Source organism: Rhinopithecus roxellana, chromosome 19 (genome assembly GCF_007565055.1).
Source record: "Rhinopithecus roxellana isolate Shanxi Qingling chromosome 19, ASM756505v1, whole genome shotgun sequence".
In the NCBI taxonomy this organism is placed as follows: Eukaryota; Metazoa; Chordata; class Mammalia; order Primates; family Cercopithecidae; genus Rhinopithecus; species Rhinopithecus roxellana.
The window spans coordinates 20,316,825-20,334,636 of NC_044567.1; the positions used below are offsets into that span (position 1 = coordinate 20,316,825).

The 17,812-nt window shown below is 41.7% G+C and overlaps 1 protein-coding gene across 1 annotated transcript in view; it reads right to left on the minus strand.

Moving 5' to 3' along the window:
• Positions 1-666: 666 nt before the first annotated feature.
• Positions 667-17,812, minus strand: part of BLMH (bleomycin hydrolase) — a 47,134-nt gene continuing 29,988 nt past the window's right edge. Inside the window, exon 12 of the mRNA XM_010367951.2 lies at positions 667-1,622. Within this exon, the coding sequence (XP_010366253.1) occupies positions 1,471-1,622 (152 nt within the window). The 3' untranslated portion in view covers positions 667-1,470. The remainder of the gene's footprint in view (positions 1,623-17,812) is intronic.

Below are 17,812 nucleotides of genomic sequence, written 5' to 3' on the forward strand. Positions count from 1 at the left end.
CCGGACCTCAGCTCACTGCAAGCTCCGCCTCCCGGGTTCACGCCATTCTCCTGCCTCAGCCTCCCGAGTAGCTGGGACTACAGGCGCCCGGCACCTCGCCAGGCTAATTTTTTTTTATTTTTTTAGTAGAGACGGGGTTTCACCGGGTTAGCCAGGATGGTCTCGATCTCCTGACCTCGTGATCCGCCCGTCTCGGCCTCCCAAAGTGCTGGGATTACAGGCTTGAGCCACCGCGCCCGGCCTCCTTGATACATTTCAACCCTTCCATATGATCACCTCCCTTCTGTTGGGGCAACTCAGTTTTTTTGTGAAAATGTCTTCTATTTCACCCTTGTTCTTGAAAGGGTGGGCCAATCTCAGTAAGATAACTTACTGACCTATTCTAAGGCTGGGCCCAACAGAGCCTCACTCCCCACCCTTGCAGGGACCCTGGATCTGGGTAGAACATTTACATGGTAGGGAACAGTCCTTAAATAGGCACTTGGAAGCCCTTTGCAGATGCCGGTGAGAATCGGCAATCTGGGAAAGAGCACACATCTTGCAGAGAAGATGAGGAGGGAAGCCCTGTTCCTGTTTTTTCACTTTCAAGAACATAAGCCAACCACCTGGCTGCTTTCTTTTGTAGTTAAACAAACACTTCTTAGACAGATCACATAAATCAGCTTATTTTCATTTAGCAAAGTTTTTATTCAAAAGCTTCTCAGCACCATCTAGTTATCAGAAAGAATGGATATCACCTTTTCCTGCCCACCCAATCCCCAGTTCCAAAGGCAGAAGTTAAACCATTTGGCTGGAGCTCCCCCTAATGATTGTAACTGAGACCATGATAAGATTTTGGTTGTTCTCACCCAACTGTCTCTAAGCCTCTACTCAAACCCGACGCAAGCAGAGATGTGCACCCCACAGTTCAGAACAGGAAGGAATCATGTCAGACCCGATCAACCTCCCATTCTTGGGCTATTAGAGGCACCAGAAATTACCTTGAAAAAATGGAATTCAGTGACTGCCATCTAAGAAAGACAGTGATACTGTCCAGCAGCATGCGGTTCCGAGAGCTCAATTCTTAGGCCACCCTCCCTCCACTCTACTCTAGGAACAAGGAGCATTAGGTCTGTTTTCTCTCCATACACCTCAATCGCTCATCCTCTCATCTTATTAAAACACAGACACAGAACCAAACTTTTTGACAGTTAAAGACAAACAATTACATCTGATTAAAATGCTAAGAGATCCTGAGCTGTTAGAGATGAGGAGAGTAGGGAGTATGACCTGATCTTTCCCCCTCTTTTTTTTCCTTTAAGAGTATTCTGTTTCAGCATAAACCACACTTCCCAAAGAGGTTCCTGGTGGAGACTGGAAATCTGACTGTGGCAACATCTAGTCCCTTGCATAACTTTGGCTTCAGTCCCTGGATCTGTCCTTTGCAGCTACGTCAGGTTCCATGGAAGGAGGAAAGAGCTGGAGGCAGTATCACTCAGCCAAAGCTCCCATGGGGTCCCACGCTGGCAGGACAATGGGTTCCTGCTCTAACACAGCTAGCACCTCTTCAGGGACATGCTTCCTGTCCACCACCACTTCGTAGACATACTCAGAGAACCACTCATCTGTCATGCACAGGTAACCTGGAGAAAAAAACAGAAGACTTATGAGTACAGAGGGCAAGGGGCAAAGAGCAGAAACCCTTTTTGTAGGATAAACCTTTTACAAAACTGATATTCATACATATTTTTCAGCTTTCCCATCTGTAAATTTCATTTAATTTAAACCTTATTAGCAATTCTGTGAAGCAGACAGGACAGGCATGGCTCTATTTTTAGAAAAATTAGAAAACTGGGTCTTGGAGTAACTAGGTGATGTGCCTAGGTCACATGGTGAGGTTTGAAGCTGAGCCTTGGACCCAAGGCTAACACCAGATCCTGTGCTGCTGCTCTCTTCCTCAGCTGCCTTGGTGATGGTGAGTGATTACCTGTATACTAGTAGGGAGGCAGAAAAACTTCTCATTCATACAGCCACACCTAGGGCATAAATCTCTAGGGTCAGAAGGGCAAGCACCCCATTTCCCTTCTTATCCTACCAGTGTCAATGGCTGCTCTCCCCCATTCCTTTCTATCACACACTCCTACAACAATCAGGTAGGCTGCTGTGAGCATTTTGATAGGGTCATGTCATCATTCCTAGATACACACTTATTTGCAGATGATACTGTTGGAGTAAAATGATCAAACAGTCCTTGCTTTCCTAGGAGGAAATCTATGATGAGGATCAGGCAGAACTAGAAGAGTGAGACATCTGCTTAACCTGTTCTCCTTAGGAAGGCCTCTCCAGTGGGTTAGGACTATACAGAGGTGTCCTGGCACTAATGCCCCATTTAAGGTTGAGAGCTCAGCTGAGAGAAAAAGTGTGGTGTCATCGGGTACCCATCCTAGTAATCGTCGTCTTCCATAAGGAGGATTAACTTGCATCTCAGGCTCCACTAGGCCAACACAAATTCCCCTTCAGAAACCAGATCCTCATCTCTCACCTTACACAAAAATCAACTCAGGATGGTCAAAGGCTGAAATCTAAAACCTGAAACCAATACAAGTTCTAGAAGATAACATTGGAAAAACTCTTCTAGACATTGGCTTAGGCAAAGAATTCACGACTAAGACCCCAAAAGCAAATGCAACAAAAACATAAATAAATGGGACCTAATTAAACTAAAAGCCTTCCGCACAGCAAGAGAAATAGCAATGTAAACAGACAACCCACAGAGTGGTAGAAAATCTTCACAAACCATGAATTCGACAAAGGACTAACACCCAGAGTCTACAAGGAACTCAAACAAATTGGTAAGAAAAAAAAAATCCCATCAAAAAATGGGCAAAGGACATGAATAGACAATCTGAAAAAGAAGATACACAAATAGCCAACAAACACATGAAAAAATGCTCAATATCACTAATTATCAGAGAAATGCAAATTAAAACCACAATGTGATACCTTACTCCTTACTCCTGCAAGAATGGCCATAATTAAAAAGCAAAAAAATTACAGATGTTGGTGTGGATGTGGTGAAAAGGGAACACTTTTACACTGCTGGTGGGAATATAAACTAGTACAAACACTAAGGAAAACAGTATGGAGATTTCTTAAAGAACTAACGATCTACCATTCGATCCAGCAATCCCTCTACTGGGTATCTACCCGAAGGAAAAGAGGTCATTAAATGAAAAAGACACATGCACACACGCATGCTTACAGCAGCACAATTCACAATTGCAAAAACATGGACCCAACCTAAGTGCCCATCAACCAACGAGTGGATAAAGAAAATGTGACATTTACATATTGTGGAATATTACACTCAGCCATAAAAAGGAAAAAAATAATGTATTTTGTAGCAACTTGGATGGAGCTGGAGACCATGATTCTAAATGAAGTAACTCAGGAATGGAAAACCAAATATCATATGTTCTCACTTATATAAGCTGGAGCAAAGCCATGAGGATGCAAAGGCCTAAGAATGATATAATGGACTCTGGGCACTCAGGATGGAAGAGTGGGAGGGGTGGAGAGATAAAACAAAGACAACATACCAGTGTACACTGCTCAGGTGCCGGGTGCACCAAAGTCCCGGAAATCACTACTAAACAACTTATCCATGTAACCAAAACCCACCTGTTCCCCCAAAACGATTGAAAGTTAAAAAAACAAAAACAAACGAATCTGTTCTTTCAGGAACAGATCTCCAAAAAAACTTAAGTGGGAAAAAAATGCTTTACCCAAGCCATTGCTAATAAGAAGAGCAAAATTAAAGTGAGAGACTGAAGTCCATATATTTAACAAGAATGGGCTGCTGGGCCACAGACAGAACACAGAGCAAACGATGTGTACTGAACCAAGAGCAATGCAGGCATACACATCCAAGGGCTACCCAGACTAGCAATGGCCATCAGCACCACGGCTGTCATCTGACTGTATCTGATACTTGCTTTACAGTAGACACTGGAGCCATTTTTCTCTGAAAGTTTGTATCAACCTAGACCTGTGCTATACCATTTCCCACTACACAGGACCCAGGGAAAGGAGAAGTAGGTGTTTCTACCAAGAGGGTCCCCTAGTGCAGCAGTTCTCAAGCCTCTTGGCCTCAAGCCCTGCCCTTTACATTCCTCAAATTATTAAGGACCTAAAACATTCTTTATGTGGACTAATATCTATCATTATTTACTATACCAGAAACTAAAACAGAAAGCTAAAAATATTAATTCATTTAAAAATAAGTATGAAAAATGAATATAAACAATATATTTTAAGGAAAAAATAATTATATTCTGTAAAAAAATATTTTTAGTTAGAAAAGTGGCATTGTTTTACATTTTAATATCTGGATTTGTAGAAGACAGCTGAATTCCGGTATCTGCATCTGTGTTTAATCTGTTGCAGTATGTTGTTCTGGTTGAAGCAGATGAAGGAAATCCAGCCTCACACAGATATGATGCTCAAGGGCAGACCCTGCACACCCCCTGAAAGGGCCCTAGGGAGAACTGCTGCTCTTGAGGCAAGACTGGTTTAAATAATTAAAAGGCAACGATAGTGGTAAGTCTAATTTTGTGTGTTAAATGGTGTGACAAAGGGCATTATTTAACCTGAAAACACAATTGATTTGGTGAAGTCATCTATGCCCTGCCCAATCCTGTTTTTCACCTCTGACAGAAGTCAGAGACAGATCATCCTGATGTGGCATAGCATACATTTACCCTCAAAAACACTCTGGAGGCCAGGTGCAGTGGCTCACACCTATAATCTCAGCACGTTAGGAGGCCGAGGCAGGTGGACTGCTTGAGCCCTGTTGTTCAAGACCAGTCTGGGCAACATGGCGAAACACCATCCCTACAAAAAATATCAGTAAATAAAAATAAAAATAAATAAAAAAATTTCGCCAGTGTGGTGGCCTGAGCCTGTGGTTTCAGTAAGCCAAGATCACACCACTGCACTCCAGCCCTAACAGAATGAGATCCTGTCTTGGGGGTGGGAATGGCGGGGGTTGGGAGTGCTCTGTAAAAGTGTTCAAGTGTTCCGACCAAGGCAGGTAAAGGAATGCATCCTTGTCTCTTGATAAGCTGGCCTCCTGGACCCAGACGAGAGCCGGAAGGAGGGTACAGGCCTGTTCTGCAGCCTGTGCTACTTCTGGCTTGTCTTGATTATATATTCCAAACTTCCTGGCTTTGTTGGTGTCAGGACCTGGCCCTTAATTAACATCACTCACACCAGTGCCACCAGGTTCTGGCAACAAAAGTTCTGTCCGCTCAAAGGTCAACTAGTGCATATATTTAAAACTAAAACACTGCATCCTAAGTGAGTGCTTCCTGAAAACTCAGCATCTGCCTTCCCAAAAAGGAGCTTTCAGCAAGCAGGAGAGCAGACTAGGGAACACCACACTGTTTGAGACATTAGTCATCCCTTCCCTCACCACAATGCAGGCTAAATAAACACTTGCAGTAGCCCTGGGCAGTTAGGCAGGTGAAGGATAGAAGCAGATTCATGTAATAAAATTCTGTGTCCTTTCAACAATACTATCACCATACAATCAAATGAATCTTCAAAGAATGGTCCCAGAATATGGACAATAAGTACATCTACACTATCTTGTTCCAAAAGCATATCAGATTAAGTCCTCACAAATTAAAATTTCTATCAATTGTAATCCACCCTTTCAATGTCCCTGCCAAGAGGACCCACCTTGATTAGTCTCTCTCTTCAGGATATGAGTTCTTTGGGGACCCACAAAATCCTCACAGTCTAGGTAGCTGCCAAGTAATTGCACCCTATGTAGATAATGAACTTGCGGCTGCTATAACTGTTGATACTGTGTGTCTTGGAGTTTGAGAAGATTAGGATCAGCGTGTCTGAAATCTGTGTAGGAAGCAGCAAAGCACTGGCTCAGGCAGGATTCGGGTGGCATTTTTCATTTGTGGGAAGGTACAGTTCCTAACCCTTAGGCCCACTGGCCACGAGACACAAGCATTCCAAGGGAAAAAGAAAAGAAAACAAAATAAAAACCTGCTCTAGGGATCCCAAGGTTACACTGAGGGAAACAAATAGATAAATAGATAAAGAAAGTCAGCTTTAGGAACTAAGGTGAAATTAAATTTTGTTTAAACTTTAATGTCTTGTTTACATGCAATGAGAAAGAAAGAAAAGTGAACAGTCCTCAAAACAAAACACCTCAAACCAACCAACCAACCAACCAACCAAAAAACACTGGCAATGTTTCTGTATTTTGTAACAGAAAGGGTAGGGTCGGTCTGTAAAGGGAAAAACAGTGTCTGTGAATATAGCTGTAGACAGGTTAGGTGAAATTCATTCAGAAACAGAAGAGTTTCACATGGGCTAGTTTAAAGGAAAAAAGACGCTTTACCTAAGAAAACATTTTTTTTTCCCTGAAATTCCACCAGAGATGTAAGATTTAAGCCTTTCAGACTAAAGAATACAAAGAATTTAAAATACTTATATTTTAACATATTAGAAATATTTTATATTCTTTGTTGTCTTGTTCTATGAGGTATTTCACCTCACTAACAAACTATATGTGGCTGTTATTTTTTGCCATTTTTAAAAAAGTTATGACAAAATGAAGGTATCTGTTCTGCTCTAACGGTCTGTCTGGCAGCATGAAACTAAGAAGCCGGACTACCAACCCTTCATTCAGTCACTGCCAATCTTTCACCTAGCGGTTGTTAACTCAAGGTTGAAAAAAGGCTCCCAGAAAGGAAAGCAGAAGTCTCATTGGCACTTGTCTTATATTTCAAGCTTCCTAATCATCAGGGAGAAACCACCTCACAGAACAGGAATCACTTTATAATGAAGTTGTAAAGACTGTGTAGCAACATGAAAAAATGTTTAGGTAATAAAAATAAAGTGGCATATCCTGTATAATTACAACTACGTTACAAATACAGATGTACATGAGAAAAAACCATGAACAGCAATAAAACATGAGAATTTTATGCCATGGGATAGGAGATTTTCTCTCCAAAATTTCTGAAATGTTACACTGCTTTTTAACTCCTTAAAAATTACCCAAAGACTCATCATAAAAAATTCTGGAAACATGAAAGGAGGAGAAAGAGAAGACAAATAATTTTTAAACTGCCTACAATCCCACCACCTTGGGACACATGTTCAAGCTCTGTCAAATTTTACATGTATCCTTGATAAAGTTTCCACATGTACTAGAAGCTATAAATTTCATAAAAATGAGACATCTTACATGGTGGTCTTGTATTACAAAGTAATACACATACTGTTTTCCAATTAATCTCTTTCCTTATTGATAATGAAATACATCTATCTACGTCATAATTTTTTTTTTTTTTTGAGACGGAGTCTTGCTCTGTCGCCCAGGCTGGAGTGCAGTGGCCGGATCTCAGCTCACTGCAAGCTCCGCCTCCCGGGTTCACGCCATTCTCCTGCCTCAGCCTCCCGAGTAGCTGGGACTACAGGCGCCCGCCACCTCGCCCGGCTAGTTTTTTGTATTTTTTAGTAGAGACGGGGTTTCACCGTATTAGCCAGGATGGTCTCAATCTCCTGACCTCATGATTCACCCGTCTCAGCCTCCCAAAGTGCTGGGATTACAGGCTTGAGCCACTGTGCCCGGCTACGTCATAATTTTTAAGTACTGAATCTACATTATTAAATCAAAACACATTTAAATCAGTCCCCTATTTTGGAATCCAGACTGTTTTTTCATGCTTAGAAACAATACTGTTATAAACATTTCTGTAGGTAAATCTTTGTGCACATTTTTTTTTTTTTGTTGAGACAGAGTCTCGCTCTGTTGCCCAGGCTGGAGTGCAGTGGCCGGATCTCAGCTCACTGCAAGCTCCGCCTCCCGGGTTTACGCCATTCTCCTGCCTCAGCCTCCCGAGTAGCTGGGACTACAGGCGCCCGCCACCTCGCCTGGCTAGTTTTTTGTATTTTTTAGTAGAGACGGGGTTTCACCATGTTAGCCAGGATGGTCTCGATCTCCTGACCTCGTGATCCGCCCCTCTAGGCCTCCCAAAGTGCTGGGATTACAGGCTTGAGCCACCGCGCCCGGCCTGTGCACATTCTTAATCATCTACATTCATGCACTGCGTAATGACATTTTGGTCAGCAAGGAACCACATATATGATAGTGGTTCTATAAGATTATAATAAGGTATTTTTGCTGTACCTTTTCTATGTTTAGATACACAAATAGCACTTAGCACCATGTTACAACTGCCTAGAGTATTCAGTACAGTAACACGCTGTACAGGTTTGTAGCTTAGGGGCAATGGGCTACACCATCAAGGTTTGTGTAAGTACAATCCATGATGTCCATACAATGACAAAATCACCTAATGATGCATTTCTCAGAAAAGATCCCTGTCTTAAGTAATGCTTCACTGTATTAAATTTCCTTATATCCTAATCAATATCTGGTATACATAATTACTAACTTTTTTCTTGGATCCAATTTGAGTCTTTTCTCCTTTTATGTGTTTGCTTGCTATTGACAGTTTTATTTTCTAAAGTGTCTGAGAACTCTGTTCATTTTTTTTTTTTTTTTAACAGACAAGGTCTGGCTAGGCATGGTGGCTCATGCCTGTAATCCCAGCACTTTGGGAGGCTGAGGCGGGCAGATCACGAGGTCAGAAGTTCAAGACCAGCCTGGCCAGCATGGTAAAACCCATCTCTACTAAAAATACATAAAATTAGCTGGGCATGGTGGCATGTGCCTGTAGTCCCAGTCACTTGGGAGGCTGAGGCAGGAGAATTGCTTAAATCAGGCAGGCAGAGGCTGCAGTGAGCCAAGATTATGCCACTGGACTCCAGCCTGGGTGACACAATCATAGCTCACTGCAGCCTCAAACTCCTGCGGCCATGCGATCCTCCCACCTTAGCCTCCCAAGTAGCTGGGACTACGAACATGCACCTCCTCATCCAGTTAATTTTCTTAATTTTCGTAGAGATGGGGTCTTGCGATGTTGCCCAGGCTGGTCTTGAGTTCCTGGGCTCAAGCAATCCTCCTGTTATGGCCTCCCAAACCTCTGGAGTTACAGGTGTGAGCCACTATATCTAGCCCTCTGCACATTTTAAATTGGAGCTTTTTTCTTTTTCATAGTGATCAGTTACAGTACACTCTATATTTATATTGGTCGCAAACATTATTTTCCTATTATGTAATTTGCCTTCTAATTTAGTTTATATTTTCTAGCCTACTAACATTTGCTGTTGTTGTTGTTTCGAGACAGAGTTTTGCTCTGTAGCCCAGGGTGGAGTGCAGTGGTGTGATCTCAGCTCACTGCAACCCCTGCCTCCCAGGTTCAGGCGATTCTCCCGCCTCAGCCTCCTGAGTAGCTGGGAATACAGGTGTCCACCACCATGCCCGGCTAATTTTTTGTATTTTTAGTAGAGATGGGGTTTCGCCACTTTGGCCAGGCTGGTCTCAAACTCCTGACCTCAGGTGATCCACCTGCTTCGGCCTCCCAAAGTGCTGGGATTACAGGTGTTAAGCCTTTGTGCCCGGCCCATTTTTGTTTTTATTAAGTCAAATTTATTAATCTTTTTCTTTTTGGTTTCTAACTGGTGTTATGCTTACAAACATTTTTCTGCTATTATAATGAAAAACATACAAGAAAAAAGAAGGATAATTGATGAGAAAACATCAGAAACAAGACTCTCAACGAAAAACTCCATTACTCACTAAGGCCTTGACATAGTCCCCAACTATGAATCCAGACAATTTCAACAGATAATTAAGTAGTGATAATTTGTCAACCACTTCTGTTAGGTATCCACTGGGTGAAGCATGACCTTATACTTCCTTGAATTTGTACAGGGTATGTTGCAAATGTGCAAAATGACACACTGCCTATGGAATGGTGTCCAGAGGTGTCAGATCTGTCCTTTTCAGTATCTAGAAAAATTACAAATGCATTTACCCTCTTCATTAAGCAATGTCATTTCTGGGACTTCATGCTACAGATACACAATACTTACATGCATACAGTATGAATTTATGTGCAACAAAGTTAATATTTATTTGGCACTTACGATGTGCCAGGCACTATTCTAAGCACTGTACATATATATAATAACCCACTGCAATATTGTTTGTAATAGCAAAAGACTGCAACAACCCAAGTCCCATTAGTAAGGGAAATGGTTACATAAACTGTGGTAGATCCAGACAATGGAAGATAATGAAGCTGTACTGATGTACTGATAAGGAAATGTCCCCAAGATACGCTGTGAGAACAAGATGCAGAGCAGGCGACCTAGTGTGCTACCACTAGTGTAAGAAAAGGAGGCAATAATATACTTAAATACGTGTAATGTTAGTACTAAAAAAACAAGGAAAGACATACCAGAAACAGAAATAATAACCTAAGAGAGAGGCAGGGGAATGAAGAGTGACGGAGATGGAAACAAAATTCTTTCATATACCTTTTTATATTTTGATTTTGGAACAATGTAATTTCATTATCTACTAAAAGAATTACACTTTAGAAAACAAAACAAAAAAATGCACACATATATACGCCCAAAACCCTGTGAGGACTTTACACTTCACAATGCAATTTCACATCACTATCCTGGTTTTGATTTTAATCCTCACAACAGTACTGTCAGACAGGAGGGCAGTAAGTAAACCCGACATCAAACCCAGGTCTTAAATTCAAATTCCGTCTTTCTCATCGGGCTCAGCTTCCTCCAGTTGAGCACTCTGCGGGCAAAGAGACTTGGGAGGTAGTTATGGCTTCAGCAACAGATAGCATTTAGTCTAGCTTAGGTACCTAACTTTGAAACCAACTCCATCTGCTCACAAATCCCATATCAACAAACAGGAACCCAGTTTTTGTTGGGTCCATTTATAATGTATTTTGTGTCTTCTATTTATTTATTTTTTAGCGATGGAGTCTCACTATCTTGCCCAGGCCGGACTTGAACACCTGGGCTCAAACAATCCTCCTGCCTCAGCACCCTGGGTAGCTAAGACTATAGGTGCATACTACCATGTTTGGCTAGCTATTTTGTCTGTTTAAATGAAAGAGACAAGAGACACCATGTGTTCTAAGTGCATGTATTTAGAAAGATAGGTAACAGGATGGGTTGGATGTTTTTAAAAAAAAAAAAAAAAAAAGGCCAGAGGAAGGGAACCAAAACCACCACTTATAATTATGACTGCCATTTGAAACAGTGATCAGAGAAGAGGCTTCTTTTTCCTCCAGAGGAAACGTAAAAGTCTGGCTATGTGGTGGGGACACATTTACATTCATAAACCATTTGCTGACAAAAGAAGAGATACTCTTATAGCCGGATATTACTTGTGGCCTCTTTCAGAAACAAAGGTTAGAAAGTACCATTTCCCCAGTAAATATATTAGGAAAAATGCAGGGTGGAAAATGTGGTAGAGAAAAGGAGTTGTTTTGGTTTGTATTTTTTAAACCATTAAACCACCACAAAGCTCAGTCAGCAGAAGTGTCCACAGCCTGAGAAGTGCCCTCTGCTAAGGAGCCCAGAAGCAGCCTGTTCACCTCCCGGCTGACTTCTTTCTCTAGACCAATGAGCACGAGCCAGGCAGCCCTGAGGGCACACACAGCTCTCCAGGATCTCTGAGGGTGAACCCAGAGAGGAAAGCACAAATTTAGATGCCATTCAAGGGTCTTGTTTTCCCACTGAAACTCAGTGACTTTTCTCTCACCCCAAACTATCGCTACTCCTATTTGTTTCAGACAAAGTCTGCTTGTTGGTCATTCCTCAAAAGCTCTATGAATGGCAAGTCACATTATTTCTTGGCTTCACTCCTCTGACCTGTTCAACGCATGCTCCAAATGCCAAGAGCTGCACTTCTCAGCCACCATTTCTCTGGCTGGCCTCCCTCTCCCCTTTCAGAAAAAAAGCCACAGCCTTAAAATCCTCCCTAAAGAGGGTCACCCTTGAAGAATCCCTACGGAGGCCTCACAGTTCTAGTCACTGACCACTTCCCTTGCAGTTTATCCCGTGTGTGACTCTGCACTTATTCTTGTGTTTATGTTTTACAGATTTTTTCTTACAATAGGTTACAAACACCATATGGGGCCAAGACTAACAGCCTTAATTGTCCCAGCTTCAATTCTTTGCAACTCCACTGTACGTAGCCTTTGAGGGAATGAAGTACTGACATGCTGCCAATGGAGCATAATAGGATAGCTGGGCTTGCACCCTGACCCCTCCTAAAGTTTCAAAAAACTACCTTAAGTCCAACCCAACAGCTTTTCTCCTTGACCCATTTTCTGTCTGCTCTGCTGTTCCACTATGTACCACCATGTTCATCCTGACGCCCTCTAGTCCTGGGCTTCCAAAGTGCTCTCTCCAACCCCTCACCCTTTTCAATCACCTCAGCTTCCATGTCTTCCTATTGTCTCCCCACTGAGGGAAGGTACTCCCTAGTTCTTCTTCTGTCAACTGCCTTCTTGGAAAAAAATTCATCCCTTCTCTGCTTTTCTCGGTCTATTTATCCTATATCTTACAGTCTGAGGAGCACACCATGAATGCCACTTCTGTCACATCACAGCCCTCTTCAAATCCCCCTCCTGTGTCACAGGTGGGTAAGTATAAATTCCTCTGAGGGTCAGAGACATTCATTACACCATGGCCTATGCACGGTTCCTTGCATCCCATCAAGAAATGTGAGTTGATGCTACTGCTAATGGTTTTTCCTCAGCACTAGGTTTATTCACCTTCACTGCTTTCTCTCACGACACTAAGCCCACACTATGGGTAATCCACCCAGTACACTGGTGATGTAGCATAATGATCACACTAGGGCACTGAATTTAGAGATCTGAAACTGGAACCATGGGGCAAGTTAGATGCCCTCTTCTAGAAGGGAAAGGTTAGTGAGCTTCATGTTCTTGTTCTCTTGCCCTCATTAGTCTATAGAAAACATTAACAACAGTAGCAATGGGAGCTCTAATATTTCTAAGCACTTCTTATGCACCTGGCATGGTTCTCACAACAACCCTATGAGATAGGTCCAATTATTATCCCTATTTCACAGATGAGAAAGCTGAGGCTCAGACAGGTTAAATGTCAATAACCACTGTGACACAGCCAATATAGATAGGTTAGCCAGGATGCATACCCAGGTGGTCTGGCTCCAGATTCTGTGCTTAAACCTCCATCCTTCTTTTTTTTTTTTTTTGAGACGGAGTCTCTGTCACCCGGGCTGGAGTGCAGTGGCCGGATCTCAGCTCACTGCAAGCTCCGGCTCCCAGGTTTACACCATTCTCCTGCCTCAGCCTCCCGAGTAGCTGGGACTACAGGCGCCCGCCACCTCGCCCGGCTAGATTTTTGTATTTTTTAGTAGAGACGGGGTTTCACCGTGTTAGCCAGGATGGTCTCGATCTCCTGACCTCGTGATCCGCCCGTCTCGGCCTCCCAAACTGCTGGGATTACAGGCTTGAGCCACCGTGCCCGGCCAGCCTCCATCCTTCTTAAGCCAATGCAAACACACCTTGGAGACAATCTGGTGAAAATTATAGATCCTATCTACAGGTAAAAGCACATCTATACACAAAACTCTACATTAGATATGAGGAGATTTCTCTCTGAAGCAGATGCCTCATTGCAGGTTAAGAGCTCTGTCACACAGTCTGTCCTTGCCCACATAATAATCCTCTCTTAGTCACATACTTTGATCAGGAAGCACCAGTGAACTGGAGAGTACATGCTTCCTCTATTCCATCTACATACACTATTTCTCAGCCAAAGTCATGCAGGCTTTTTGGTTAATAAAGATGTATGATGAAAAGCCCTTCTGAGAAGGCCGAGCACAGTGGCTCACACCTATAATCCCAGCACTTTGGGAGGCCGAGGTGGGAGGATCACTTGAGGTCTGGAGTTCGAGACCAGCCTGGCCAACAGGTGAAATCCCGTCTCTACTAAAAATACAAAAAAAAAAAAAAAAAAAAAAAAAAAAAGCTGGGCATGGTGGTGGGCGCCTGTAATCCCAGCTACTCAGGAGGCCAAGACATGAGAATCGTTTGAACCTGGGAGGCAGAGGTTGCAGTGAGCCGAGACCACACCACTGCACCCCAGCCTGGGTAGACAGAGCAACACTCCGTCACAACAGCAACAAAAAGCCCTTCTGAAAGAACCCAGAATCCAGATGTGATGGTAGCAGCACTTTTCCCAAGCCTGGGGAGACATGAAACCCTCCAAGGTGACAAAACAAATTTGCATCTTGCCCTTTTCTCGGAAATCAGAAACCTGAGGTTTTAAGTTCTACAATTCACTCTCGTTTCAGCAAGTCTGGCCCAACACTGCCTATAATTTCCATTATTGTACTAGAGATCCAGAACTGAACCTCAAAGAGACCTGCAAATAACTGATTGTCTTTTGTAAGTAATATATACTTTTAGGGAAGCTGTCTGTGTCAAATTAAGAGATTTGAATTCCAATTCTCTCTCTGATTCTGTGGAACCCGAACAAGACACAACTGTCAGTAAGTTTTAGTTTCTTCACATAAAACCTGGGTATAATCAGCCCTGTTCACATCCTGATTACTCTACTCTGATGTCATGAGGATAAATAAATAGAAATTATTAGCGAACTTTGAATTCTCATGAAGCAAGATGCCCTGTAGCTTTATGTCTCGACTACCTCCAAAAGAAATATGGGCTGTTCATAACTCCTTAGATTTATGTAACAGTATACGGTTTGAAAAATGCTTGCATTCATTATTTCATTTGATGGCTACATACAAACTGTAGGAGCTCATAAAGAAACAAATTGTCCATGTTATTGATATAGAAATGTGACACTATAATGAGTTAAATTACTGCCCAGCATCTAAAATCAAGAATTAATTATTAGTAACTGTCTCTCAACTCATCTGGTTCTACAACATAGCATTAAATGAAGAATATGATGGTTTTTGTGCCTAGCTTTGAATATACCATCTCCAAAATCACACATGGCAGTTTGGCTGCTGAGACAATTAAAGGTCATAATGTTGGTTTTTAGGAAGCAGCAGAAATCTAGATATAATCTGAATTGGTAACATGTTTCTTTCTAATCTCTAACATGCCAAAGTCACTTTAACTGAAACCATTTAGAGGCTCCTTTCTAGAAGGAAGTCTGAAAATTTTACTAAAATGAAAGAAATCAGGAACAGAGAGGCTCATTTGTAAGAAAAGATTAAAAATGTGGGTTAAAAACAATTTCAAATGTTCATGTATCTGAAAGGAACAAAAGCAATGTGAAAAATGGAAAACTCATCTTGGTTCAAAATGAAAATCGGAAGAGACTGAATTTTTAAAAGGTAAGTATTTTCCTTCAGTGAACATTGCAGAATGAGAATATCCCTCATATCTTCACTTAAAAGTTGTTACTTATCATACTGAGAAACTACACCAAATAAGCATTAAGAACTATATTATGATAATTCCACATTTAGAGCTCCGCTGTGTCAGGCTCTAGAAACGGAATACAGTCTCATAACTAAGTGAACCAATCACAAAGAAGTAAAGTTTCATAGTAAGACTGGTTCATTAGAAAGACCATCTAGGAATTTTATTTATTGACTATCAAATACACTATTATTTGCATGACAGAATATTGATAACTACTGAAGGTGGGTGACAGGCGTATGTAGGGTTCCTTAATACAATCCTGTTTACTTTATATATGTTTAAAATTGTCCAAGATAAAAAGTTAACAACTAAATAACCTTAGCCAGGCGCGGTGGCTCATGCCTGTAAACCCAGCACTTTGGGAGGCTGAGGTGGGCGGATCACAAGGTCAGGAGATCGAGACCATCCTGGCTAACCTGGTGAAACCCCATCTCCACTAAATACAAAAAATTAGCCAGGCATGGTGGGGAGCACCTGTAGTCCCAGCTACTCGGGAGGCTGAGGCAGGAGAATGGCATGAACCTATGAGGCAGAGCTTGCAGTGAGCTGGGATCACGCCACTGCACTCCAGCCTGGGTGACAGAGCAAGACTCCATCTCAAAAAAAAAAAAAAAAAAAGGAACTAAATAACCTTACTATAAAGCAGCATGGACAAAATTCAGGGAGGTTTTGGGTGGCTGCATAGTTTCTTACTTGCCTAAGTCACAAATGTGCTAACATGGGACAAACCCTCACAGAACGCCCCATTCTTCACTCTTTACTCAGATTCCCAGCCACAAATGATGCCCTAGGGGCCTTTTCTCCCAATGTCAGACATTTACATAACATCTCCAGGTCCTTCACACAGTTTTATATCCCTCATCCACTGTTTCTGGTCACCAACGACCATGAACTGACCTGTTATTTCATGAGTGGATGACACGCTACTAGAACAGGGAAGCTGAGAAAAAGCAGTTTAGTGGTTAAGAAAACTGGCTCTGGTATCAGGCCATCTGGGTTAAAATTCTGGCTCTATCATTTACTAGCTAGGGGATCTGCAGGTCACTTTGGCTTAAAGATTAGGCTCTTCTCAGATGAATTTCTGACTAATAGTGAGAGGAATCAAAGGTGACTTCCTTGATTTTAAATTCTTAAATATTTTACAAAATATTTTTATCAGCGTTTCAAAATGAAAGATAATATATCAAATCTCAAAGTCTGTTCCCTCATCTAATTGTGAAATCCATTTCTGATATGATCCACTAACAAGGTACAAAATGGATAGTCAAGTATTTTAAGAAGGAGGGGAGAAAAGAAACCTATGTTGGTATTACATGTTAGATATGCATCCAATTTTCAGTACAACTGATTATGAACACTAGAATTCATCAACTTGAAGTAATCCAACTGGTACAGTAAGGCAAAAACTATTTTCTCCTTTTATGTCCTCCTGGTCAGAAGAAACCTTCTGTCCATTTTATGAAATAGTCAGGTTATCTGTTACAAAACAATTTCTGGGCAGGAGGGCCATGAACATAACCAATGGGGAGAACCAAAGCCAGGGCTGGGCAAAGGCAGCTTGCCCAGGTATCTTTGCTCTGTTTATCTCCAGCATGTATTATCAACACTGCTTTTTCAGAAACATCAATCTTAACAGTAAGAAATCCCAAAGAGAACAGCAACAAACTGTTAACAATGTTATCTACAGAAACAAAATCCCAGCAATGCTTCTTAAGGTTGTCACGTCTCCCAAGAGAGCATAAACAGAGGTCCTGCCTCAGACGTGCCAGCCAATGTCCACTAGGATGACAGACAAGAAGGCCCTGCTGGGGTAAACACATATTGCCAACATAATAACATACTATGCACTCTCCTAAGGTCAGGCCAAGTGTGCCAATTAAATTAGATCATGTTTTCTTTCCTTCCTTCCTGTTAAGTTAGAAAGAACATTACCAAGAAATACATAAGAATAATTTATTTTGGCTTGAATGAACGATTCCCTGCCCCCACTCCAGTTCTGTTTCTTATCTTTTGGCTCTCTACTGAAATGCTTTGCTGTGTATAATAACAGGCATTTCAGTTATTTGAGAACAAAAAAGTTAATCTTTACTACATAGCTGCAGATTTCACTAAGAAGGATTATAGGAGAGTTACAGGGATAGCAAGATCCTGTATTAAACAGTTCTCTCAGCATAATAATGAAATGAGTAAGTTAGCAGAAGCAAAACTTTTAAGAGGTAAAGCTAGATGGAAAAATTATATACAGTAAAGTGACCTAAAATTAAGTATTTAGGTTCAAAATAATAAAGACAGTAACTCACACTACATAAAACACATTTTCCTGATTTTACAAGTGTTTATCCTCTATTAACCAGATAACACTACTATCTTCAAACTCACTGACTATTACAGATGGAAAAATATCG